This window comes from Poecilia reticulata, chromosome 6 (assembly GCF_904066995.2).
Source record: "Poecilia reticulata chromosome 6, P_reticulata-male-v2, whole genome shotgun sequence".
Lineage (NCBI taxonomy): Eukaryota > Metazoa > Chordata > Actinopteri > Cyprinodontiformes > Poeciliidae > Poecilia > Poecilia reticulata.
In genome coordinates, this window is record NC_088835.1 from 30,634,648 (window position 1) to 30,661,803 (window position 27,156).

At 39.8% G+C, this 27,156-nt stretch overlaps 2 protein-coding genes and 1 long non-coding RNA gene across 7 annotated transcripts in view; 2 read left to right on the plus strand and 1 right to left on the minus strand.

The window, feature by feature from the left end:
* si:ch211-1e14.1 (UPF0606 protein KIAA1549) overlaps nt 1–2,592 on the plus strand; it is a 36,897-nt gene extending 34,305 nt beyond the window's left edge. For all 3 annotated transcript variants that reach the window (XM_081608350.1, XM_081608351.1, XM_008436535.3), the window contains one exon: nt 79–2,592. In XM_081608350.1, coding sequence (XP_081464476.1) covers nt 79–282 — 204 coding nt within the window. In that variant the 3' untranslated portion in view covers nt 283–2,592. The remainder of the gene's footprint in view (nt 1–78) is intronic.
* Nucleotides 2,593–4,919: 2,327 nt separating this feature from the next.
* Nucleotides 4,920–8,947, minus strand: LOC145552045 (uncharacterized). Its single transcript, XR_014087986.1, has 2 exons — nt 8,825–8,947; nt 4,920–7,463 (listed from the first exon to the last, which is right to left on the minus strand). It is a non-coding gene; the product is annotated as an uncharacterized LOC145552045 (long non-coding RNA).
* Nucleotides 6,731–27,156, plus strand: part of mical3a (microtubule associated monooxygenase, calponin and LIM domain containing 3a) — a 95,610-nt gene continuing 75,184 nt past the window's right edge. For 2 of the 3 annotated variants that reach the window (XM_081608355.1, XM_081608353.1), the window contains exon 1: nt 6,731–6,947. The gene's annotated coding sequence lies outside the window, so the exon portion shown is untranslated. Of the gene's footprint in view, nt 6,948–26,595; nt 26,746–27,156 lie in introns of those variants that run through there. The other variant, XM_081608354.1, reaches the window with a different exon arrangement.

A 27,156-nucleotide genomic window follows, 5' to 3' on the forward strand; every position in this document is an offset into this window, starting at 1 on the left:
CTATTTGATGTGTGAATATTTGCCAGTTGCCTTCAGTTTCTGTGCTCCTGTGACTTCTTGACCTTCTGTGACCTCCAGATGCACAGGAGTGGGAGTGGGGATCCCACGGCGCCCCCTGTCCATCTGGACACGTCAGCGGCGGCGGCGGCGTACCTGTCGTCCCCCCCGCCCCTGGACACGTCGCCCCCCACCCACTCCTCCGCCTCGCTGATCAAGGCCATCAGAGAGGAGCTGCTGCGTCTCTCCCAGAAGCAGGCGGCCGTGTCCAGCTACCACAGCTGAAGCTCTGGACGCCTGATGATGCTTCCCATGGAAGCTCCTGTAGCGCCACAGCAGAGGAACTGTCCTGCTAAACTGAAGCGGTGGTTCACCTAATCCTCAGACTCTCTACAGGAAAAATACAACAGATGAACTGAGAGGAAGGGTTGTGAAATGGGACAATGTTTCTGTCTCATTGACCAGGCTGGGATAAATCCAGCTGTTTCCGCTGTAGATCCATCATTTCACTGTATTACTTCAGACTCAGTATCCTGTCATGTTTGTATTTTACAATCTTGCCTTCGCAAACAGAAGCACCCCGTTTATGAAAGTGTTTAACTGCCGGAGCCTCGAAATAAATCAAGAGCAAAACCTTCTCATTATAACGAGACGAGTTTTATATCTCGTTTATAACAACAAAGTTTCTAGTTAAAACAAAAAACCTTCTTGTTATAAGTAGAGACTTATAACAAGAAATGTTCTCCTCTCCTCTGACTGGAGGCATAAACGGCCCCCTTTGATTCTCCCTCTCATCCTGTTTCTTCCTCATGACATCTAAAAAGCCCAAGAAGTGTTTCTGTTTTACTGCTCTGACCATTCTTACTTCAAAGAGAAGATATTTTGGTTTTACTGAGATATAAAATGCCATAAGTTGCTTTTTAAATCTTATTTAAATGAGATGCTTTATTTCCAGCCTCTGGCAGTTGAAACCTTCTGTACTCCATAGTGTCCACTCATCACAACTATGGAGATCTACGCATGTAGTTAAACCAGTTTATGAAAGACGACGAAACATCAGTGGTGTCAAGTCTAGCTCTTCTCTAATCCAACATGGTCAGAATTATGCATACAGGCTCGGACTTCCACCACAGCCAGTGATTTATTAACTAACAGGAGTATTTTAAACTCTATTCTCTGATCTGAGTTTTTCAGGCAGACCTGTGAAGACGCTGTTGCAGTAAAGACAAATGCATGGATGAGTTTCTGTAGATTTTTTAGTCCTGTAATCCTGAAAATGTTCTTCAGGTGACAGAAGACTGACTTTGTAACTGTCTTTATATGACTGAAGGTTCAGGTCTGAGAACAGCGCTCTACCCAGGTTTTGGTCTTCTTCTTTATTCAATCCACTTTGCACCACTGGCAGCAAACAGATCCTCAGCATGATGCTGCCACCACTTTGCTCAACAGTGTTGCTCTTCCTTAAGTTTAAGAGCCTGAATAAACATTCTTCTTCTCACCAAAACCAAATAACTCGGTCATAAAATGTTCTCCGGATGATTTCTGGCAGGTGCATCTGGGTGTCAAATACAGAGCAATGCGGAATCATGACCTCTGACCTTAACTGCGGCAGGGAGAGCTTTAGATGATGTCATGAAGTTTCTGAGGCTTTTTTTTTAACTCATTATAATCTGAACTGCTTCTTTGAAGCTCTGAACCATGTAAGAGTCGGTCACATTTTTCAGCCTGTTTGCATAATTTTGACCCCAATTTGCTCCTGATTATTGTTTTTTTTTTTTTTTTAAACACAACAGGATGAATGTTCTGCCAGTCCTAAAGGACATGGAAAGTTCCAAATATGCGGTTAAAACCCAGACAGTTAATAATAATATTTCTGTCCATAATGAGTGGATGTAAACTGTACGACTCCGACCATCAGCAGCTCGTTTTTGTATTTCTGCCATGATTGAGCCTCGCCTGCCTTGACACTGTGATGTAGACATCAAGCAAGCCTGTCGGTGTGGCTTCCATGCATCATGATACTGAACATTTCTTCCTCGATTATTGCAGTAAAAACCGTTTCTGTTCATTTTGATCATGTTTTTTCATGGTAAAGTTCCATGCTGTTTATTTCTGTGTAGTATCTAACCGACTGGTACTTTAATGGCCTTGGAAGGAACCTCCAAACAGTTTTCTGGGCTGGTTTTATGTATACTTGACATATATATTTCTGTATGTATTAAGTATTTGGCTGTAACTTGATGCACTGTTTGCAGACTACTCACTGCAGCTCTGGTGTTTCAAAAAGAGCGAGTTAAAAAGTCAGGAGCTGTAAACTAGGACAGGCAACTTTTCTGTGTTAACTATATATTGGACCATCAGCTTTTATTCTCAGTATTTAAGGTCTGCTCTGCCTTTTTGTACTGTACTGTGCTTTTTTTTGTCATTTTTTTGTGCTTTATAAATTGCCTCATGTGATTATGTTTACTTTATTTGTTTTTTTAGTTGTTAAAAATCTTACAAGATTGCATTTTTCACAAGCAAGGCCCTTGTTCTATCCAGGGGGCTGAGGTAATTTATTGAAGTGAAATAAAAGATGGAAATGTGTATTTTGAAGCAGGAGTTGATCGTATGTTTGTGTTTCAGTGTTTCAGCGCTGTTACGTCCTTTTTAAAGCCGGTTGAACGGAACAGAGCAGATCGGCTCAGTCAGCATATCATCTCTGCTCCTGTAAAAAACTGTTTCCACAAAAAAACAGTCCGGATGTGGAAGAAATTTTATTGGAAAGCGCTCGAAAGGCAGGAGCATTTCGGCGGTCATTGTGTTGTAGCATCTAGGTGCTTCACAAACTCTGCCGCCACCTTCTGGTTTTGTACTGTAACTACATTTCCTAGATTTCCATTATTTGATTTTTGTCTTTTTTGTTGTTTGTGATCTGTTGGCTGGCCCAACTTTACATCTGATTCTTGTTGCATGTTCACTGGTTAAATTTATTTTTGTTTTTGTGCATGCTGTTAATTTTTGAAAAAAATCAAAACATAAAAAATGACAATGTGTCAGTGGAGCATATTTACACATTCAGAATTACAACACATCTGAGTTGATCCTTCAGTTCATTATTATTATTCATTGCACATTGGAAAAAAACAAAATTGTTTCCTGTCATTTTAGATGTTATTTTGTTTACAGCTGAAGAAGATTACAAATTGAATTTTTTTTTTTTTTACACCATTAAAAGGATATTTCATGCTTTACTACATGGTCACAGGGAAAACTGTTTATTGCGTTTCACAAAGGAAGATTAGCCACATAAGTTCATTATTTCTGAACTTATGTCTAAGAATGTCATTAGAAAGTTAAGTGGAAGGAAAAAGTACTGGAAAAAAGTTGAATAATCAAGTAAAGATGGACAACTGACTGTGTGTGTTAAGCTACTCCTGCACCAGAGATGGCAGCAGATCTAGACTGGTATTTACCAGTTCAAAGTCTTTCTTTTTTTCAGATTAAAGTAAAGTTTGGATTTAATTTTGAAATCCAGATTGTGGAGGAATCTGCTGGTTCTGGTCCACTGGGTTTTATCAAGTCTACAGTTAGAGCAGATGTCAACCAGGAAATCTTAGAGCTCTTCATGTTTCCGTCTGCCGACAAACTTTATGAAGATCCTGATTTCATTTTCCAGCAGTGCTATAGCGCTGACCCACACTGTTAAATGTAGCGATATCTGTTTTCATCACCATGGGTTGTTGACATCAGAATCAAAAATCCAGACAACCTGAACGCCGCAGTAAGTAACCCGGGCTTCCTGAACGCTTCAGCAGAACCACGATCCCATAATGCAAAGCAGCTAATTTTGGGTATTCAAAAATGAAGCACTTATCCCTCCACGTTTATTCAATGTTTATTAAGAGTTTTAGTGAAATCACCTTTTTGGAGGTGTTTTGCTGAGAAGCACCTGAAAGGTAGGCTTTGTAGTTATCACAAACAGCCAGCAGGTGGCAGCAGCCTACAGGAAAATGGACTGGTGCTCTGGCTGCATGCTAGCAGAGCGGCTTTACCTTCAGCAGGTAAACCAGTTACCTGGTGTACCTGCTGAAGGTAACTGGTTTACCTTCAGCAGGTACACCAGTTACCTGCTGAAGTAAACCAGTTACCTGCTGAAGGTAACTGGTTTAGTTCTCATAAAGCGGCAGCTTTAAAGTTAAATATTTAATTGTATGAATCAGTATTAGTAATAAACTATTATCACTACATGGCTGGGTATAAAAACTACAAATACTTAGCATAAAAACCAGTTGTTGCCTGAAACAAGCTAATTTTTCTCTGCAAAATAAAACTTAAATTTATAAAATCCGTAACTAGTAAGATATGGGTCTGGTTTCAGGTTGAAAGTAAACTTCCTTCTTCTCTTCTGTTTTATCCCATCACTGGACTTGAAGCAGCTAAAGGCCTGTCAAATCTCGTTAAACTGTCTCCACAGGGGGCGGCTTTCTGCAACCAGACGTATTAAACTGCACTGGTAGCGTTTATTTATACCTCTTACACAAAATGTGGATTTTCTTTTTATTTGGTGAACCAAAAGCTACTAAACTAACACCTTAATTATCCCTTATTCCAGATTTTTCCACGTTTAAAGCCAAACTTTTAATCAGTTTCACTTCGCATGTAGCTTGTTGCCAAGTTTTCATTCTTGAGTTTTCTACGTTTTGTTTTGCTGTAAATTTATTCTTGATAAAAATCTACCCTGCTAAAACAAGCTACACATGCGTGTGTGCTGACATCACATCAGGCAACATCTCTTAATTCTCCATTTGTGGGTTATTTTTGTTTCTTATATTTATTATTCACTTGTTTTTAACTAAATTCCTCCTATATGGTGTTTATTTCTGTTGTGATTGTCAGCAGCAAAATGTTTGAAACGTGAGGAAATTTTGTGAAAAATAAAACAAGGTCAAATTTGTCTTTATTGTTCTTTTGTAAATCTATGTATTTTATGAAATTTGGCAGCAGAAAATGTTACTTTATTATCCAGCAGCAGTTTTAGTGGCATCATGTGTTTGAATATCTGTGGTTTAGAAATTCAATTCAAAAACTGAAACTCAGACATGGTTCATTACAGATACAGTTATACTGTAAGTACTTATGTTAATTTAGATTAACATTAAGTCTGTCTGATAATGGTTTTATTAAATCATAGCGATATTAAAGGGGTTTATAAATACAAACATGCATATTTATTCAGTTCTTGGGCTCCTTATGCATGAATTATTACGTCAGTGCAACAGCTCATAGTTCCTCCACTTGGTTTTGGTCAGCAAAGTGTGCCTGCCAGTCAAGTGCATGTCATAATGTCAGTACGGGCATTTTTTCCTTCCACTCAATTTTCCATCCATATGCTAGGCTACAAACATCAGGCTTCTGTAACAATGACATTTGTGGCTTATCGTGGCTATTTTTTTAGACGATATTATAAAATTTCTACATTCAAATCACATTTGATTGGTTTCATGAAACACTGAAGTTTTCTTAGAAACAGAATTTTGGGTTTTCATTCACTAAGCCACAATAATCCTCAACTCCAACTGCAACCAAACACATCGCCTCAGTCAGGCTGTAAGAAATGATGGATAAGAAGTCAATCTGTCATCACTGTAACATTTTATGAAGAAATATAATCTAATGAGGTTTGACAGCTTTATTAGTTTTTGCTTTTTTAAACTGTTGCATTAATTCATCGGTCAGTTTCACCTGAGCCGTTAGAAGCATCACAAATCGAGACTAAAATAGTTTTTCACAGGACAACAGTTGGACAGACTGACTTCTCTATTAGGAGTTTGGATTTGATTACCATCTGATTTTAAAATCATCCATCCGTCCATTTTCTTAACACCCTTGTCCCTCAGTGGGGTCAGGAGGTGCTGGTTCCTCTCCAGGTAACGTTCCGGGCGAGAGGCGGGGTCACCTGGACAGGTCACCAGTCTGACACAGAGACACACAACCATGCACACACACACACTCACACCTAGACACGCAATTTAGACAGACCAATGAACCTGACAGTCATGTTTTTGGACTGTGGGAGGAAGCCGGAGTACCCGGAGAAAACCCACCATGCACAGGGAGAACATGGAGACTCCATGCAGAAAGACCGGGGCTGGGAATCGAACCCAGAACCTTCTTGCTGCAAGGCAACAGCTCTACCAACTGCGCCACTGTGCAGCCCTGATTTTAAGACCATAACTGATATTAAAATGATCATTTCAAAGGTTAAGAACTAAAGATGAAGCAGAATTGGACTCGTATTTAAACACTGTAATAGTTTTCAGTAGATTGTTTTATATCTTCAACTTTCATCAACTGTTAAAGGGACCAGAGTTACAAATTAGCCTTGGATTCAGACATGAGATTATTTTTGATCTATGTTTTTGTATCTATCAAATTGTTATACTACAGAAACAATACAAATAAAAGCTTAAACGAGTCTGTGTAATGAATGTATGTTTTCCACTGTCCTGCAGAGTTTTGTCCTCCTCTGTGGGGTCGCACCCCCACCCCTCTCCCTGAGACGTAATCCCGTCTGCATGTCGTCCAGCAACAACAGGAGTTAATCTGGATCATGATGGTAATTACCGCCTGGGTGTCCGGGGCCCGTAAGCGGGTATTGGGAGGAGTCAGAGCGGCGCCTCTACCCACTGACCTTGGAGAGAAGCGACGAGGGAGGGAGGAAAGGAGAGGAGAGGAGAGGAGAGGAGGCGAGGCGAAGGAGGCGGATCGCGGCGCTAGCTCCCTGACAGAGTCCTGTCTCTGTCTCTGTCTCTGTCTCTCTGTTTCTCCAGCTGCTCTCGCTTTCAGGGAGAAAGACAGGATCAGCGTGACGGGAAGCCTCTGACGGATGACAGGAGAGGATTTCTTTCTCTCCACTGCGACCTCGGCACAGATTGGGGAAGGAGCCGACCGCCGCATTGCCATTCGCTGTGAGTGCATGTGTGTTTCTGTGAGGGAGGTGTTGCAATGAGAGGCACAGCGCAGGAATTCAGGGATGAGTTTCTCAATCAGACGCTTTGCTTTGGTAACCAGCCTCTCCTGGGGCTGACTGCACTTGATGCAGTCTGACTGCTGACGTCTTGGAGTTGTTTACATCACAGATACTGTTCCTTTAACTAGACCGCCAGGAAAAAGGAGCATTTCTTTGACAGTCTATTGGTGGACGCCGACGGATGCATTTGTTGCGGTGGTGTTGCTGGAGGAGGATGTGGTTCTCCTTGTTTACCACTGGAGCTTTTTGCTCTTATGCAATTCTCTTGCATTTCATCCAGGATGTGTTCAGGGCTGCAGGATTGGCTGGTTGGCTGCAACACACTGCAGCATCCAGGCATCTTCTGCAGTCTGTGGCTTAGGAGCCAGCTGGCACTGTTTCCTCTGTTTAAAGCCCTTTTTGCTGTCAGTCACTGGGGATGTTTGCAACTTGAAACATCCCCATCTTGTAACAACTATTTGAAGAGAAGAAAATGCATTAAAAGCATCATTTAGGTGGTTCAAATAGAAAAAAGACAACAAAAAATAAGGTTTTCAGTTCTGATTTAAAGAAGCAAACAGTTTATACACGTTTCAGGTTTTCTGAGAGTTTGTTCCACTACTGAGAAACACAGAAACTCCCAGTGTTGGGCACCACTAGCTAAGAAGTTAGTAGCGCTAATCCTAAAACAGTAATTGTAAATATTAGTTAGCTAATGTGCTAATCTAACATGGCTTTTGGCAGATGCTAATGCTAAAGCACTAGCATTAACGTCTGCTAAACGCTAAACGCTAATGCTAGAAATGTGAAATAATGTTAACAGTCCATAACCAAAACTCCAACATAGATGTCAAACTTTATACAACTCAAAGTTTACAAAACAAATCAAATTGAATTTATATAAGGGGTAGCTTAGTGCGATAAACCTTTTCAAAGCTAGCTAAAGCGCTAAAGAAATAAATTAGCTCCTCTGTTAGCTTATTGAAGTATTAGCGGAAGTGCGCCACCACTGCAGATTCTCCTGGTTTGGTTCTGGTTCTGGTTCTGGTGATCTCTCATTTAGCATGTTAGAGATGATGATTCATTTCCACGATGTTGGTCAGGACTCAGGCTTCCTTATTGTGATTTATATGTATAATTTGTTGTACTTGCATGTTAAATTTGAGGTCTTTAGGAGTTCATAACAACGTTTATGTTCTTCTATTTGTGGGACCAAAACCAATTACTTCTGTTTTTTCCACTCTGATCCATCTTCTGATGCGAATTATGGACAGACTTAGTCACTGTGGTTATGTTTTAATACTAAATATAAAGTTTTGTGTCATCAGTTTAAAGATGTTTTGGGACTGATTCTGTCTGTCTGTCTGATTCTGAATGAAAGTGGCCTGAGAATACAGCCTGGAGGAACCCCACATGTAATCTTTGTCTTATTTGCATCACAAAGCAGCTCTGAAAACACACAAGGATAAGATATATTAAAATGTTTGTCATTTAAAGCCCTTTGGTCAGAAACCTCACTAGAAAGCACAGAAAATTTGATTTTTTTTAATCAAATTGTTGGTAAGCTACCATGTCAGTGATCTTTGCCGGGTTTTAAACTCCTTCCCAGCTGCTTCCAGTTATCCAGGTTACCTTTGCTCTGTAATTGGGTCAGTTTGTAGTTTCGCTGTGTCACAGCGGCTGCAGGAAACGCAGCAGTTTCAGAGATGCTTGGACGTTTCTCTCTTTGTGGGAGCAGAACAGCGTCCGCCTGACGCAGAGCCAGCCTAAACCAGCTGCTTCAGATGCACAGTGACACTGCGGCCGTCGGGTCAGGTAGCTCCGGCTCACACTCACCGTCTCCTGTTTCCATCGGACCTCAAGGTCAAAGAAGCAGATGATCTGTTTCTCCTCCCTTCCTACCAGGCTCCACTGTAATCAGAGGACACAGAGTGATATTGTGTCCTGCGCTGAGCTGAGTAGGAGGTAACACTCATGTGATGCATAAAGGGGGAGGTGAATAGCTGTCATTCATGACCAAGTGACCATTTGCTCAGCAGCTGCCCTCTGACTTCAGACACTGATCCTGCCTGTCAGCTGCTGCCAGTCGTCTCCACCGGTTCCCTGAGGACGGGACACGATAAACATGTTTATTCTACCTTAAGAGCAGCATGGTTCAAAGTTCAAAGCAGACCTGCTGCCTCTTTGCTTTGATTTTGATGGAAACTGGAATGTTTTCAGTACGTTTCAACCATCTTTTCCTGCAGTGCAGACGATTATTTGTAGTGAGAAATTTTCCTGCTGTGCCACAGCTGATCTCTGCAAACAAACACTGGATCTTTCTACAGGATTGTCCTGCAGATCTTCTCCTGCTCATGCTTTAAGGGTGGACAGGAACACAAATAACGACTCTACGTGTACACCAACCGTTAAATCTAACCAACCGTTAGATCTAACCAACCGTTAAATCTAACCAACCGTTAAATCTAACCAACCGTTAAATCTAACCAACCGTTAAATTTAACCAGTGTCTTTAGTTTTGGGAGATCGGCTGAGAAACTGATCTTCTCTACTGAAATCAGCCTCTGTCCCCGTTTGCTCCGCTCAGAGTGAGAGCTGACTGACAACCCGCCCACTTCGTCACGCCTGCACATGCGTGGGAAACAACAATCACCCCATTGTTGCTAACTTATTGACTTTGTTGCTATATTTAGCAACTTTTCAGACAAAAAAAAAAAAACATTATCATTCAATATTGAAAAACTGCAATCAATGAATCTCTCAGCCATGTTCATGTGGATCTTTCCTCAAGTCTAACGGTGACCTGCTACACAAAATTCACATTTTGTACATTTTTTTGTACTTTTTGTACATAAGTTTGGTTTCCACTGCTTCCAAAAACAACCCAAGCACTTAAAAATAACCAACCAACTTTTTTTGACAATGAGTTAATGTTTTTTTTTACCATTTCAAAAATCTTCTGAATGTAACATCACAAATCAGCAGGCACAGCAGGTCTCCTTGCAACTCCATCCCATTACCTAGCAACCCAAGCTTAGCTCCAGCATATTTGGTCAGCTGGTTTTCCTGCTGTATGCACTGTAAAATGGCTGCTGGAAAAGACAACAGTTTTGTTGTTGAGTCACCATCCAGAAATCACTTGCTGCGTTCTTGTTGGCTGTGCTGGAGGCTCCACTTCTGCTTTTCAAAGATGTACAGTTGGATAATTGTGCGAGCATGAACGATGCGTTTGGGGGCGTGGCCAGCAGCAGCTTAATTGGATTTAAAGAAACAGAGGCCCTAAAACAGTTCAGATTGTTCATAACTGAGCAGAAACCCTCGTTATTAAGAATGATTCTGTGCAAAAAAATGTAATGAACATGTTTTATACAGACTATAGACCTGTTGAAACGTAATAGAGCACCTTTAAACCACACACACTTCAACATATTTTTATATACAAGACCAACACCAAGTAGTGCATAACTATAATTTTAGAATAATATGAAGTTCTCAAACTTTAGTGCATCTTATTAGGATTTGACAAGACAAACCAACACAAAGCAGCTCGTTGTAATAAAGTATAATAAACACAAATATGTTGTGTTTTTGTTCATGTTGGATGGAATCCTGGACAGAACCGCCGCTCCATGTTTGAAGTGGAAGCCTTCACTGCTGCAGCACACAGTGATGTCCCTGCAAACAGCGTGCGGACACGCTGTGACCACACGCCATAAATCACAGAACATGCATCGGTATGCAGCGGCATCCATTAAACAGCCACAGGCTGGATTATAACTTCCTGAACACAGAAACACAACCAGTGACATTTATTTAACCACTTTATTTAAAAATAACCTCCCGTCTGTGACTGACTGATACAACAATCAAGTGCTGCAGAGCACTTTGCTGCTGCTGTTTGCCTCCTGTTCCTACTGATGAGGGAGATGCAGCAGAGCTGAGCTCATCAGCAGACATCAGCGTAATGAAAAGTGTGCTGCGCTCAGCAGCCGCCGAAGGACAAGTGGGTGAAAAGACGACCAGGGAAGCAAAGTTTCAAAAACCCATGAAGGAAATCGCAGATCTGCTGAGTGAAACGTTGTGATAGGAATGTAGCTCCACATTCAAAGATTTACAGTACAGTCACTTTGTAATTCAGCTGAACTCTTTATTTATTTATTTATTTATTTATTTATTTATTTATTTATTTATTTATTTATTTATTTAAATCTGATTCTTTAGAAAGAATAATGAGAAATTCAAGCAGTAAATGAGTTTTACACAAAATGCACAGATGGGATCAACACAGATCTCCTCTGTTTGTTGTAATTGTTCAGCTGCTCAGAGGTTAACCAAATAAACCAGCTAATTTGTTACTTTTTCACCTTTTTTCTTTTATTTCTATTCTTAGACTTATATTTTTAGGGGAGTTTGTGAAGAAGGGTTGAAAGACTCTAGAGCTTAAAAATTTAAGGACACAGAAATAAAAGTAGGAGCTCTCAGAGTTATGAATACATGACTTAAATTACACAATAACTACGGGAATGTGTAATTAAAATATGTTAGGAATCACAATAAGGCATAGATATAAAATCAAACAATTTAAAACAAAAACCATCATATTTTTGTGGTGCCATTTGTAAAGTTATGTCGCCAAACATCAACAGTAACAATTTGGTTTTTAAGCTGTAATAAGTAATAAAAGTGGGGGTTTATTTTTCAAAGTCATATTTTCACCATGTTAATCATTGATTTATAAATGTCAGTTTTAAACTAAATATTTAATTAGCAAGTTAAATGAGACAATATTTAATTTACAAACACAACTCTTGGCTTCAAACTAAATATTAGTTAGCAAGTTAAGCTAAATATTTCACTTGAATATGTGCTAACCAAATATTTGGATTATTTAGCTTGCTAGCTTAATATTGAGCTTGAAGCTAAATAGCATTTGGACCATTAATTGGTCAACTGGGAAAATACCAAAATGTAACTGTTTACATCCTCAGCTGCTCTGCTGAGCTAAAAAAACTGGGTTAAAATTTGACCCAATTAAAGCTTGAAGATACTTTCTCTATAAATGAGTCATCCTGTAGCAGTCAGTACCAAAAACAGGCTACAAAGTATTGAACATGTGCCAGTGATCCTGTTTGGTGCTGGTTCCCTGTGCCGTTTAGTGTTATTACTTTATTCCATGGAGTAGTTTGTGTTGATTTCTCTCAATGTCTGGATTACTTCGGTTTGTACTGACATCATCTGGGGCTGAAAACATTGACGTGTTTTCTCCACTGTAACTTCCAAAGGATGTGTGGAAGGAAAACTCAGGGAAGTTGATTCATCCTTTCCCTCTGTTAGTCTGTCACGATGCTCTTCCGGCGCTGGAGGAGTTGAGTCAGGATTGGCTGCTGATGATTGAGAACGGGTCTGAGTGTAGAACAGCCGCGCTGTAGGTGGGTCGGTGTTTGATTGTGAGCGGACATGTGGTCTCCATCTGACATCGGTATCAGGTTTCTAACCGTGTGGCGTCCACCAGCAGAGCAGCTACACAAGCTAAAGCCATTAGCAGCGTCAGTGGCTTCATGTAGAACCACATGTGAGAGCAGTTACACATGTCAGCAAAACCAAACTGGACAAGGACGTTTCTACTGACGCAAAGCACACACTGCAAAAAACACCAAACCTTACCAACTATTTTTTTATGTCTCGTTTTTAGTGCAAATATTTAAAAATAAGACAAAACTAACTTGCAACTATCAATTCAGCAAGATATGGGTCTGTTTAAGGTAAATAACTCCTTAATATTGATGAAAAATACTTATAACAGGAACATTTTAAGTGAAAAAAATCTGCCAATTTAATTAGTGTTTTTCATCAATATGAAGGAATTATTTACTTAAAAGCAGCTCCTGTATTTTGCTGATGATTTACCTTTTAGTTAGTTTTGTCTTAATTCAACTGCACTAAGATATTTGCTATAGAAAGGAGACAGGAATACCTGTTAGATTGTGTTGTTTGCAGTGCATGTGTTGTGATTTAGGGAGCAGCCATGAATGTTGGTGGATCTCAGACGTGATGATTCTGTTTTCCAGTGAATCTGTTTTTGTTTTTCACACTAACTTGTTACAGATGTGGGCGACGTTTGATTAGACATGTGAAACTGGAGCGGAGATGAAAAATGTGAGGAGGAAAATTAAAATAATCCGTCTGGTGGATGTTTTTCACTTCGTATTTTGAATTCATAACAGACGGAGCCAGTCAGTCAGCATCATTATACAGTTGGTAGATCTTGACAAAGAACTGTCTGTTGGCTTCGCGACGCATTTCTGACCAGATCTGATGCTGCGGTGACCGACTGTGACGCTTCAGGGTCTAAAGATTTATTTCTATTCTAAAATCAGACCTCAAATAAATTATTGTTATTTTGAAGTAATTTAAAACTGATGGTTGTGAACTTTGTTCATAAGTTAAGCAATGATGGGTCCAGGTTAGTCGGTACGTTTTTACCATTTGTAAAATAATGTGGGCTATTTACTGGGTTCATTTTCCTATTTATTATTTTATCTATTCGTTTATAAATGGCACTTTCCAACTAAATATTTAGTTTGATAACTAAATATTTATTTTGAAGATAAATATATTTTTTAAACCAACTAAATTATTTTCTCAGAGCTAGCCAAGTATTTAGCTTCAAAACTGAATATTTAGCTTGCTCACTAAGTATTTGGTTAGCAAACTAAATATTTATTTTGAAGGTAAATATTTATTTAATTAAATAGTTAGCTGGCTGCACAGTGGCGCAGTTGGTAAAGCTGTTGCCTTGCAGCAAGAAGGTTCTGGGTTCAATTCCCGGTCTTTCTGCATGGAGTCTCCATGTTCTCCCTGTGCATGGTGGGTTTTCTCCAGGTACTCCGGTTTCCTCCCACAGTCCAAAAACATGACTGTCAGGTTAATTGGCCTCTCCAAATTGCCCCTAGGTGTGTGTGTGTGTGTGCATTGTTGTGTGTCCTGTGTGTCTCTGTGTTGCCCTGCGACAGACTGGCGACCTGTCCAGGTGACCTGTCCAGGTGACCTGTCCAGGTGACCCTGCCTCTCACCCAGAACATTAGCTGGAGAGGCACCAGCAACCCTCCCGACCCACTGAGGGACAAGGGTGAAAGAAGATGGATGGATGAAATATTTAGCTCCAAAATAAATATTTACCTAGTAAGCTACTTTTTTAACCCAAATATTCTGTTAGTAAGATAAATATTTAGCTTCAAACTAAATATTTAGTTTGAACCTAAGAATAGAGATTACAAGTTGATAAATATAACTAAATAAGTTGGTAACTTCAAACTAGATATTTTGCTTGCTATTTAAAAATTGTGTCAGAAAGTATTTAATTAACAATCTAAATATTTATTTTGACATTAAAGATGTATTTACCGTAACTAAATATTTAGTTAACAAGCTAAATATGTAGCTTTCAACTAAACATTTAGTTTGAAGCTACATATTTATGTCAAAACCAATAAAATATGTGGCTTTTAAACTAAAATATTCTGCTAACTAAATATTTAGTTCACTAATTAAATATTTAGTTTGAAACTGTAATGTTTATAAGTGATTGAATAATATAATAATAAAACCCAAATAAATTTTTGACTGTGTAACTTTACTGCCCCTACATTCTCCAGCCACTTTTTAAAGGACGGCAGATAAATAAATGGGTTTGTGCATAAAGTAGTGAAGCAGAGAGCAAAGCGCTGCGACTCGCAGGGCGAAGACGTGAAAACATGAGACGGCATCTCTGAGCTGAAGGAGCAAGTTGGACACAACAACACCAACACAGGCCAGGAGTCGGAGGGGGGATGGCGGGAGGTCAGAGGGCAGATCTTCAGAAATAGATGCAACACACATTCAGACGTGGCACAGAGAAACCGGGCCGAGGTTTTCTGGGCTTCACCTGTTCCTCTGCTTCCAAACTCACAGGAATCAGCCGTCACACCAACGGCAACCAGGAGAGACTCTAGTCTGGAACTATAAGGAAAAATCCCCTTCAAACTGGGCCTGGACTTTGACTAGGCCCTCCTACCTCATATCTCTGTTATTTCAGAATATTATATAATGATTTCATTAAACTTAAATGACAGTGTTACAAACATGAAGAGCGTTATTCTTATTTTTAATACACACAGATACACTGGTCTTGTTTTAAGACTAGAAATACAATTAAATCTTGAAAATAAAACTAACATTGTTTCAGTATGTTACTCTAAAATCAAAAATAAAAGTGAAAAACATGAGAAATGTCATGAAGTATTGAAAAAACATTTATCCTGAACAAAAATGATACAGCAAGACAAGCACACAAAACAAAAACACAAAATCTTTCCAGGTATTTTTGGCCTAGTTCAGGGGTGTCTAAAGTCTGTCCTCGAGGCCCGGCATCCGGCATGTTTTAGTTCTCTCCCTAGTGGTTATAACAACCTGCTCAGCAAGTCAGTGTTCTCCTTAGGCCTCCTAATGAGCCATCATTTGATGCAGGTCTGTAAAACCAGGAAGAGAATTAAAACATGCAGGATTCCAGCCCTTAAGGACCTACTTGGACACCCCTGGCCTAGTTTCTAGTCCAAATATATTAGTAGACTTGAAATAAGACAAAACGAGCTGATAAGTAGCTTTTAAGATGAAGGAGTTTGTTGTCCTTAATAATTCCTGGACATTAGTGGTTCCACCGGCAGATTATTTCACCTACAGCAACACATTTCCTATGTTTTAAGTGAAACAAAACATGGGAACCACTTTAACCACTACTTTACCTAAAACAGGCTCCCATGTCTGGTTCTGAGATATTTTAACTATAACCTAGACCAGAAATACTTGGTAAGATGTTTCAGTGTATTGGCAGAGGAAGCTGAAGGTGTGTGAACGCCTGACGGGTTGGTCACGTCTCAGTTGTGCTGAGAGGATTCATGAAGAGTCGTGACTGAATGTGAGATCGGAGCGGGTCGGGTCGGACATGGTGCGGGTCCCTGCTGGGCATTCGGAGCGACGCAGAGCCGGGCGTCAGGAGAACGGGTCGGGACGAGGTCCATCCATCCTCATCATCCTCAGTCTTCCTCCCCCTGAAACGTTTTCTGCCTGGAGTCATCCTGAGAAAGTCAGAGGCTCTGGACTTGGTTCTGGTTTGATTCATGCACTCGTGAGGTTTTCAGGCTAGATAAGGTATCTGTCTGCAGAAAAATAAAACTCCTCTGCGTTTTGTGTTTGTGTTGGTCCTGAAGGTACGACGAAGAGTCCGATTACCTCAGTGAAACCGGCCTGGTTCCACATCTGCTCCTGCTGCGTATGCCAGCGGATCGGATGTGACATCACACTGTGTGTTTCTATGGTTACTAGTGAAATGAGGCCCGACTACATGATTTACAGCCACCCGATGGCGCGTTACTCTCCTGGCTGGGTGAGAAGATGATGGCGGCGGCTGAAATGAACGCCGTTCTTTCTGAGTTCATGTCAGAGGCAGACGCTGTGATTATCTGAGCCTTCGGTCCAGGAGTCTGGCTGCCAGGATGACCAGGATGTCTTACAGTTAAAGGAGTTTAGCTTCTAAAATAACCTGCTTTAAGGTGGAATGACTGAAAAAGTAAAGTTTACTTAATACATAACAAAAAAATTGAGCTGCAACTGTTACTTTAGTAGTCAATTGTCAACTGGCACAATTTGCTAATTTTTCATTTAAGCCTTTTTATGCAAAATTTGAAAATATTAAAGGGTGCAAATAAATAATTCAATTCATTTTTTAAATAAGAAAATAAACGTTTTATTGCCTAAAATGCCATCACAGCATTCATTTAGTGAATGTTTGATCATTTTTGCAGCTAAACAAATTCTTCTAACCTGTGAAAAGTTCGACCTTTTCTGTTTGACTGAACAACAGTTCAACGTAGAGTTGATCTGTTGATTATGTTTTTTATTTAACTGGTTAATAATTGAAGGCAAAAGGTGAACATATTTAAAGACGAGTTAAAATATTTAAACTCGTTTCATTTAGTCTTAAGTTCAAAATGTAAGTATTTTTATGCAGTTTGGCTTAATTACTGCTCAGTTTGTTGGTCTTTGTTCTCTAGTTAACAATTAATTGATAACTACATTATTAACAACACAGTCAGAGTGGTAATTAAACCAAAACTGCACAAAATTGTATCTTAAACTTAGCATCTAAGATATAAAACAACGTGTGTCTGTAAATATTTTCCCAGAACTCGTCAACTGGAATAGTTTAAATAAATTCTGAAAAATCAGCAGAATGTGTCAGTTTTCTTTATGTGATTCATCATCAGAATAACTGATTATTACTAATTGAAGTCCTATCTGACATACAGTGTTGCTGAAAGGCTGCAGAATCATTTTACTAATATCTTAGATTTTTTGTTTGCGGGAACTTATTGTTTGACTGGAACAATCAAGCATCACTGTGAAGAGATAAAGTTTTAAAACCAGCTGCATAGAATCGCAGAGATCTTGGCTGCAGGATTGGTAAATGGCTTTAAATGTCTTTTTTAAGAGTGAAAAACAAAGAAAACATCAAGACAAAAGCAGCTTTGTTCTCTTGAAAGACAGAAAAAATATGATTTAAGTCTAGAAACCACCGTATCATATGTCATTTATTTAATTCATGCTTTGCTCTGGTCGGTTCTCTTTGGTTTCCTCGTATTTGTTTAGCGTGACTCAAGCTGAACGGCAGACATTTCTCAGAGATGCAGCTTCACATGAAACCGTCTAACATACAGGGACTGGATCCTTGTTCTCCAAGCCATTGTGTTCTGGTCGTTCATCACAAACCCTCTTTGTGCCGGGCGGAGAACTCGGGTCACAATATTTGAACAGCTGCGGACTGTATGGTGTGTCTGGTTGTGTTGGTCTGTTGACACTCGGAGCAGGAATCCGTTTGATTAGATGTGAGAATTTGGAGAGTGAACTGCTCAGCAAGCAGGAATGAAACGTTTTACTAGCGCAGAAAATGATCAGTATATTGTGTACAGTAAAATAAGACAGGATATTTTCTGTTTCCTGTTCTTACCTGGCATGGTTTCTGCTGCTGTAGTTCAGCTGCTTCAAGGTTCAACGTGTTGCTCGTTCAGAGATGATGTTTTTTGTGTAGCTTGGTTGTAGCGAGTAGCTATCTGAGCTGATGCTGCTTGAGTATCGTCTGGAACCGCTCAGCCCATTTCCCTCCGACATCAGCAGGACGTTTATGTCCACACTGCTGTCACTCACTGGATATTTTGTTTTTCACACAATTCTCAGTAAAAATGAGAGACAAACGTTCGTCACCAACAATCATGTCATGTTTAAAGTCACTTAAATTACATCTCCTCCTCCCATCAGGTTGGTTAAACCTGATGATAGAGGACCTAAACCTGGAGGGTTGGTCTCCTGCAACTTTTAGATGTGTCTCAACTTCAACACACCTGAGTAAAATAATGAGGTTGTTATCAGGACTCTGGAGAACCTGACTGCACTTAGGAGGAGATTCAGCTGTTGGATTCAAGTGTGTTGGACCAGGGAGACATTAAGAGCTGCAGGACACCGGCCCTCCATGACCAGGATTGCCCACCCCTGACCTAAACTCTTTCCTCTGAACAAAAAAGTGCCCTTCTCAAATCTTTTTTTCTTTTTTTTAACAGTGTACAGTCTGCAGTCCAAGCTAAGATGGATGTAGCAGCCTGTGTTTCCTACATTGCATTTTGTGATCTTTCCTGACAAATCTATTCTTGTCAATCTGATTGTTAGAGAAACCAAAATATAGAAAGTTGACCACATTAAACATCTGCATCAGATACATATGACTATTTGATTTAATATATATATATAAATACAACCATGATTGCATGTAATGAATACAGAGAGTGCCTGGTCTTAATACCAGTTGAGCATTTTTAAAGCTTGGAGCAAAAAGCATTTATTTACCTGATAGATTCTGAACAAACTGCGGTCTTATTCTCAGCTCCATCACTAATCCTTGGTTGAGTTTTTACAAGAGTGTTGACAGGTGAAAGATCTCTGTTATATTTCAAAATGTTGGAATAAAACGGTTTCACATCAAACAGAACAATCAGAACGTGTTGTCAGGATCTTCAAAACCTCAGAGGGAACAGCATTGAGATAAATCGTTCATCAGGATTTGATTTGGCCTCAGGATCAGGAGTTACCAGAAAAATCCTTCCTAATTGTTATAAAAGTCACTTTGTTGCTCAGCCTCAGAACAGAACGTCAGGTTCTGATTTCTAAGTAATTTTACAGTTTCCTAGAAATATACAGTCCCATTCAATAAACTAAGATATTATTGAAAGGGTCATTTCAGTAGCTTCATCTTTTAAGATGATTTTAGTGAAAATACAAGATTTAAGATTATAATACACCACACTAATAAAAAGTATTTTTAAAAACAAAACTTTGTGCATAATCCAAAGTACCTACGTAAAGTTTGTAATTTTTAATCTTAGCATATTCTAATTTCATGAATATTACTGTATATCAGTAGAGAAAATTTGGAGAGCCATATTGGAAAACCTGACAGGGGCCCATTATGTTGTTCTGAAATACAGAAATGTTTGTTTAAATAGTTGAACTTCAGTTTAAATAACTTATTGTGCTGTGATCTGAGAAGTGAGTGACGGCTTTGAATCTGCCTCAGGTGGATGAGTCATGTCTAATTGGACAGAGACCAGTTTGTTGTTACTGGACACCAGTAATGGTTCTGTTGGGAGAGGCATCGACTGCATGTTGTCACTTCTGACTCGCTTCATCGACCTCAATCTGTCAGTATCAGGAAATTCTCCTCGACTTCTGCCTTCCATGTGTGACCGGTGGATTTCTGCGTTGTGTGTGTTGTGTGGTGATCAGACAAACCACAAGACATCAAGTCTGGGTTTGGAGGGTCTCCGTTTATTTAATCTCTCCCCAGTGGAACGAATAACAAAAGGGCTGCTAACGTACCTGTCAATTTGGAGATATTAGCATTAGCACCTAGCATGTGCTCCAGTTCTCCAACCCGATCTATACAAAATAATAGTTAGCATGCATCAAATGATATAAAGGTGTAATAGCAACTCAAATGAAAATATCCAAACACTTATCATTAATACAGAAGGAAAAATAAACATTTGAACAATATAAATGAAAGGATTACAATAGATTATAAAACTTGCCTCTCCCCAGTGGAACGAATAACAAAAGGGGAGAGGAAATTAATAACTTAATATTTATAATAGTCCTGGAGGGCCCTGAACAAAAGAAGAAGAAAATAAGGCGGAGTTGGAGGACCAAACCTCTTACAGTACACAGAGGAACACAGCAACAGTCAAGTAGAAGCAGACAAATACATAAAAGAACACATTTTGTGGAAATATAAAACTATTAATATAGACCCAGTTACACATGCATTTTCAACACATAGATATTAGTCTGGTTATTTTTAAATTCCTGACCCAAAAGTCCATAGAGCCGGGTTAGTTTGGGCTGTGTGAATGTGTATCGAACTCTGATATGGACTAAAAAAAGCAAACTCAGACATCAGAGATCCGCTCCAGAAGCAGACAGTGGACTACAGAGCAGGGCATTCTGGGTAAATACAACCAAAACTAATGTGCTAGTCTAGCGCTAGGAGGAGAAATGACTTGGGAAAGAGAAATATTTTGTTTCTGTCAGTGTCTTCTTCAGAGGTTTTGTGTTGTTTCCTTCAGTGGTTCTTGGTGCAGCGCCCCCACAGGTGAGGAGGGGAACAAGTTGCTCAAAGGGTTTGGCTGGTTTTTATGCAGAGAGAAAAAGAACCGCAGCAGCTGCAAATGGATCAAATGTTGCAATTTTGGTAATCAGTCGAACCGAGTCTACAGGACTATCTGGTGTGAAAACAACCTATGTTTTCTCCACAAGAATCATCAATGAGGAAACACTTTAAGCCAGGGTGTGAAACTCATTTTAATGCTTGGTCACAAGAGAAAGACTGTTTTTAAAGGGTCAATTCTGGAAGAATGTGTTGATAAAACTACCTCTGGAAATGAAATAACACCTTGACTTAATTTGGCAGGATAGCATACAACTAAAATTTGTCTAGAGCTGGATTTGGTCCACGGTCCTTGAGTTTGAAACGTGGTTTGAACCCATGTGCTTTAAGATCCTGACAGGATGAGGCTGACAGGCACGTGTCAGTGTGACTTTGTGTTTGCTGGTTGTTATGAATGCTGATGAGTCAGATGTGTGGCTGCATCTGTTCATGATGTTCTTTGCTGCCATTGTAAAGACAGAATGGCATTTAGCTTTTGTCTTCAGGCTGTCTCTGTGCTCAGACTCACTGTGAATGTGCAGAACGTGCCGCGTTCAAGAAACCAGAAATGACAGTCAGCACCTGCTCACGTGAGCTACGCTAACGAGCTCCAACTGCACATAAAAAGATAAGTATTTGTCTTTTTATAACCAGAAGTGTCAATAAAAGTGGAGTTGTAAACTTGAAGGTAAGCCATTATGCAAAATTCACATTTTGCACATTTTTGTACTTCCACTTGAGTTTCTAATGCTTCTCAAAGAAGCACAAACCCTTAATAAAACACCCAAACCGTTTTTGACAATAAGTCAATGTTTTTTGGTGTCTGGAAAATGAGAAGTTTCAAAATCCTCCAGATTGTTGAGTCATAATCTATGGACAATGTACAATGGCTGCTGGAAAAGACAAGAGTTTAGTTGTTGACCTGCCATTCAGAGACTACTTGCTGCATTCTGGTTGGTTGTGCAGGAGGTTCTGCTAATGCTTTTCAAAGATGTACAGTTGTATACGTGCATCTGTTTGAAGCTAAGAACGATTTTGTGCAAAAAATGTAATGAACACGTTTAGTATCGCCCGTTAACCTATCCTAACCTGTTCAAGGAAGCAAAATAGGTCACTTTTAACAGAAAGACGTTTTTGGAAACATTGTCACATAAACAGAGCTTCAGATTGCTGTAAAAGAATATGTACATTTACTGACAGTAACTTAGCTTCATATCCTCCCAGAAGCTTTGCCTCTATTCCTTTGCGGATCGGATCACAGATGGATCAGCATCTGGAGCAGCGGAGCTGAAAAAGACACAGAAAGCAGCTCTGATGGTGGTTCAGACAGAAACACAGAATGTTCTGAGTCATTGTTTGGTATCTGATCTGGAGCTGCTTTATCACAACAACAGCAGCCAACATTGCGAGAAACACTGATGAACTAAAGAGGGTGCCTGCAGTGCAAGGTGAGCTGGAAACAGAGAGGAATGTGAGATATTATCACTGAAACTTTATTTAACACAATAAATATTATCTAAAACTGTCTTAAGAGAAACAACCATCTGGAAGCTTTTGAGATTTGGTGAAAGGTAAAAGAACAGATCTTATAAAGGATTTTAAGAGAGGTGCCGCAAATCTTTCAGCCACAGTTAATATTTCTTAAACCAGAGTTCATATTAATATTAATTGATATTTACTGGAACCTCCAGGGCTAATCAGACAGCAATAAAAGTGAATTACCACAACCAACCAGACGAACACTTAACATAATGAGTAAGAAACAAAACATTTGAATGGCTAGAATAACAGTTTGCTCCAATCTGATGGTTGGAGAGCAGATGAAAAACAACACATTTATTTGTTGTTGAGCTCATACTTCTATTTATTCAATAATTTAGCAGAAAAAAGGGTTTTAGAATTGAGAATGTTGCTTATTTGATGATAAATTAAAATGCAATTAATTAATTACAGACCCTAATATTTTGATTGAATCTCATCACTAATTCTAAGAACTCCTACATTTTGCACACTGCATATGTCAGGGTGAAATCCAGGTGAAATAGGAACAGATTTATGTAACTTTTGGTCCCTCTTACAGTCTGGTGTAGAAATACTCCTGGCCTTTTCTAACTACAGGCCACAACTGGACTCATTCCGGGCCCTTAGAAGCCCGCAGTCTGAATAATCGCTTTGGTTCTTAACTGTGACGGTGTTATACGTGTTTAACACAGGCCAGAGGGTCATCATGACCCCTGTAACTGTGGAATGACAGGATTTATGGTGCAGCAGTGGAGCAGCTGGTGGACGCAGTGAGAGGACAGCGGGGTGAGAAACGGGTTCGCTGCAGCCGCGCCCTGACCACTGCTGGCTGCTGCGCTGCTCACACAGCTCTGAGGTCTCCTAAACACATGCAGTTAAATTTAGACTCAGACTGACCACAGTCAGACCTCCTGAAATCTGGCTTTCATTGTTTGCCCCGTCTCTCTCTCTCTCTCTTCGCTCGGCCACTGTCTGTGGGTTTTTTATTTACTTTTCTGACTCGTTTTCTCCCCAGGACCCCCTACCATCGCGGACACACACCCTCTGCTCCCCATCATGCTCTGGGGCGGCAGAGGGAGGCTGATTTACATGGTGTTTGCTCAGGGTTAGCTCTCATAGTTCTGGAGGAAATTAAATGTTCGAGTTACAGCCTGGATTGATTCGGGTTACCTAAAATACTGGAGCTGTTCCTGGAAGAACTCCTGTCTGAACAGAGAGCGTTCTCATGGTGTTCATCCAAATGTTCAGACTTTCACCTTTTATTCCTGCCTACTGTTCTGTTGGTGGACAGTTTAATGGAAGATGGAGTTATAGTTGTGCTTCCTTGTGTTTTTCTTGGCTTTCTCAGTAGAGAAAATCCATCTTGCTTCACCTGCAAATTCCAGTTGCTTTTCGTCTGCTTTATATGACGGCTTATTAGGGCCAATGTAGATTTAAAAAAAAGAGAGAGAGGAGTAAATTTCCACCAGAAAGCTCAAAAGCTTTGAGACTAATTCCAGAAATTTTCTAGAAAAAAAACATTTGAAAAATGTAAAATTTGCTCATTTCTGAGTTTTTTTCTAGCAACGTTTTGAGGCTCTGTTGTGTAAACAAAACCTCAGATTGTTGAGAAGAACACAGATTTGTTAAATCACCTCATTTAATCTGATCTAAGGTGTTTCATTCTCTCACAGTTAAACTTTTAGTCTCTCTGTTTATTTTCCTAAATGTTGACCTCATGTGCATCTGGACTTTTTCAGGAATGTAGTTTTAATCATGACGTCAAGCAGGCTAACAATGCTTGACCTTTTCTCTGACCCGCTGAGTTTGTTTGCCAACTTTTTTCTTCCTACCAATTTTTTTAAAATACTGAATTATTTAATGATTTCCCACTTTAAACTTATCAAATCTCACATTCTTTCTTGAAAAATCATTTCTTTTTTTCTTCCATTTGCTATAAATATTGATCTCAGCTCATGAAGAGATCAGATTTATCAGAAATGTTAATGAATGACATTCCTCTACCAGTCGCACCCTTCCTCCTCCTCTTCTTCCTCCTCTTCAGCTCGAAGCTCATTGGCCCGTGACTGGCTCCTGATGGCCGCCATGAACATGACGGGATCATCTATTAGCATAACTGTTTCTCATTATCTCTGCCACCTACTGATCTTTTTCTCAACAGGGGGGCGATCCAGCCTCAACGCTCCAGTTTAGTTCTGTTTTATTTACTTTCTATAAGCACACATTTAATATCAATCAGAACCGTTTTCAGAATTAGAACTGTGAACAATAATTATTTATATTTTTATTAAAAGAAACCTTCTTTCATCTAAATTAACAACACTAAAAGGCCACTTATTTAACAAAAATCCACTAAATACAGTATATTATAGATGATGTAGGAGCAATTATTTGGAAGGGGATTTTTTGTGATAAGTTAATTTTATAAATTGTTCTCACTGAACAACAGTTTATAGCCTGTAAGTGGAGAAACAGATGGCTTTATAGTCAGTAGTTCATGTTTTATTAATTCAGCTCCCTGCCCACTTATGGCTTTGGAAGCATTTATCTGCATAATGTATATCTGTGACTAGTTTAAGAGCATCTTGTTTCTGACACAATTTAATTTCATTCAGTTTTATTTATTTGGCACCAAATGTCTTTTAAATGTACAAAGTGGTTCAGTTTGTATCCAAATATAAATGTGTAATTTAGATAAATTAAACTCTATTCCATTTTATAATGCTACAGTCACATCCAGCTTCAAGAATGCAGTTTATTACTTTCCTAATTATGGTACAGTGCATCAGAATTGATATATTATTGTAAGTTATCTAAGAAAGCAGCAACGAGAGTAAGAAAAACTCCTGGATAATCTGAAACGATTATTGTGATTAGTTATGATGAATTGATTATTGAGATAATTTTCAACTAGTTTAGTAATTGATTAAACCTTAAATGGAGTTTACAGACTCCTAAAAGTCCATCCATCCATCCATCCATCCATTTTCTTACACCCTTGTCCCTCAGTGGGGTCGGGAGGTGCTGGTGCCTCTCCAGCTAACGTTTCGGGCGAGAGACGGGGTCACCTGGACAGGTCGCCAGTCTGTCGCAGGGCAACACAGAGACACACAGGACACACAACCATGCACACACACACTCACACCTAGACACGCAATTTAGACAGACAAATTAACCTGACAGTCATGTTTTTGGACTGTGGGAGGAAACCGGAGTACCCGGAGAAAACCCATCATGCACAGGGAGAACATAGAGACTCCATGCAGAAAGACCGGGAATCGAACCCAGAACCTTCTTGCTGCAAGGCAACAGCTCTCTCCTAAAAGTCATTTTGCTAAAAGAACAGCATATTCAGAGTTTATACAGTTATTTATATATATTTGACTCTGTCGTTGTTCTACCCAGAACTCCTGAAGTGGCTCTAAATAGTGGATTTAGCTTCACCTGGTTCAAATTCTATAAAGAATTTTCATAAGCACCGTTTGCTATCCAATTATTATTTGGTCAATCAAGTAATAATAATAATCAATTGATCAGCCCTGCACTGTATTAATGTCATTTCAAGCAGAAAGGCCTGAACGTTTTACATAGAAGTATTTTTTAGCTGCAGATTCATCCTTTATAAATGATCAAGCACATACTAGAGAAACGCTGTTATTGCATTTTAGACAATGAAATGCTTATTTTCTTATTTAAAAAAGGAATTGAATTGTTAATTGGCATCTTTTAATACTGTAAAAAAAAGAAGCTAATGTGGTTAAAAAACCTTCAGAAGGAGCCGATTTTTTATCCATTTCTTATCAGAATAATCAACTACTAAAATAGTTGTTGGCTGCAGCCGTAGCCCTCTGTGTGTATTCTGTCTCTGATTCATGTTTTAGTCACTTGTACTCCTGTCTGTTGTGCATCCGGTTTGGTTCGGTGATCCTCTGCAGCCTGTGTAGGAGGATAGTGTGATGGATTAGCAGATTTGTTATTTTTTCATCCACTGGACCCTCATATGCTGCTCAGCAGAATAACAGATGAACTGAATCTGAAACACCTGAATAAAAGTGACATCCCAACCAGACAGATGTCCAGAAGTCAGTCAGGAATCGTCCACCTCGTCCACCTCGTCCACCGTCAGAGGACAGCCTTTGTGTCGCCTCGCTGAGGATTCCTCCAATCTGGGATCTGGTGGGTGATTTGACACCCCTCGTCTCTTCCTTCTTACTTCACTGCATCCGGCCAATCAGTAAACAGAAAGACCTGGTCACATGGTGTGTCCCCCGCTCCCCTTCCTGGTTGCCATGACAACGAGCCCTGGTCCGGGCAGCATCTTGCTGTGGTGAGAAAGAAGAGCAAGAGAAGAGGAGGCAGACAGAGAGGAAGGAGGAGAATCGAACGCTGCGAGCCGGAGGGAGGGAAACCTTTTCGGATCCGGTGCCTGTTCCCGTTTGCCCTCCATGCTGTAAGTCATCTCTGTCCGTTCGTCTCATCCAGCCGCAGCTAACCCAGATGACTGACTCGGTTCCACTTACTGAGATAAATATCCGACGGTGTGTCTTTAAGGATTTCGCAGGTGACATCATGTGAATTTTTTGTGATCCACTGAGAACGCGGCGCGCCTCACCTCAGGCCTTTGTTTGTGTGCTTTAGTCAGCGTCCGCTCATCCTGAATGACAGATCTCTATAGTGAACAGAGGCGTGGTGAGATCAAGCAGCTCAGCTCTGATAAAGGCACTTCCATAATGTGGTGAATCTCTCTCTGATGTATTGTGATCTGGCAGCAAGTGATTTAGCCTTTATTTTCATTCCTGCTGCTTTAAACTGCTCTCTTCCTCTCTCTATCCAGTTCACTCTCACACAAGCAGACCTGTTT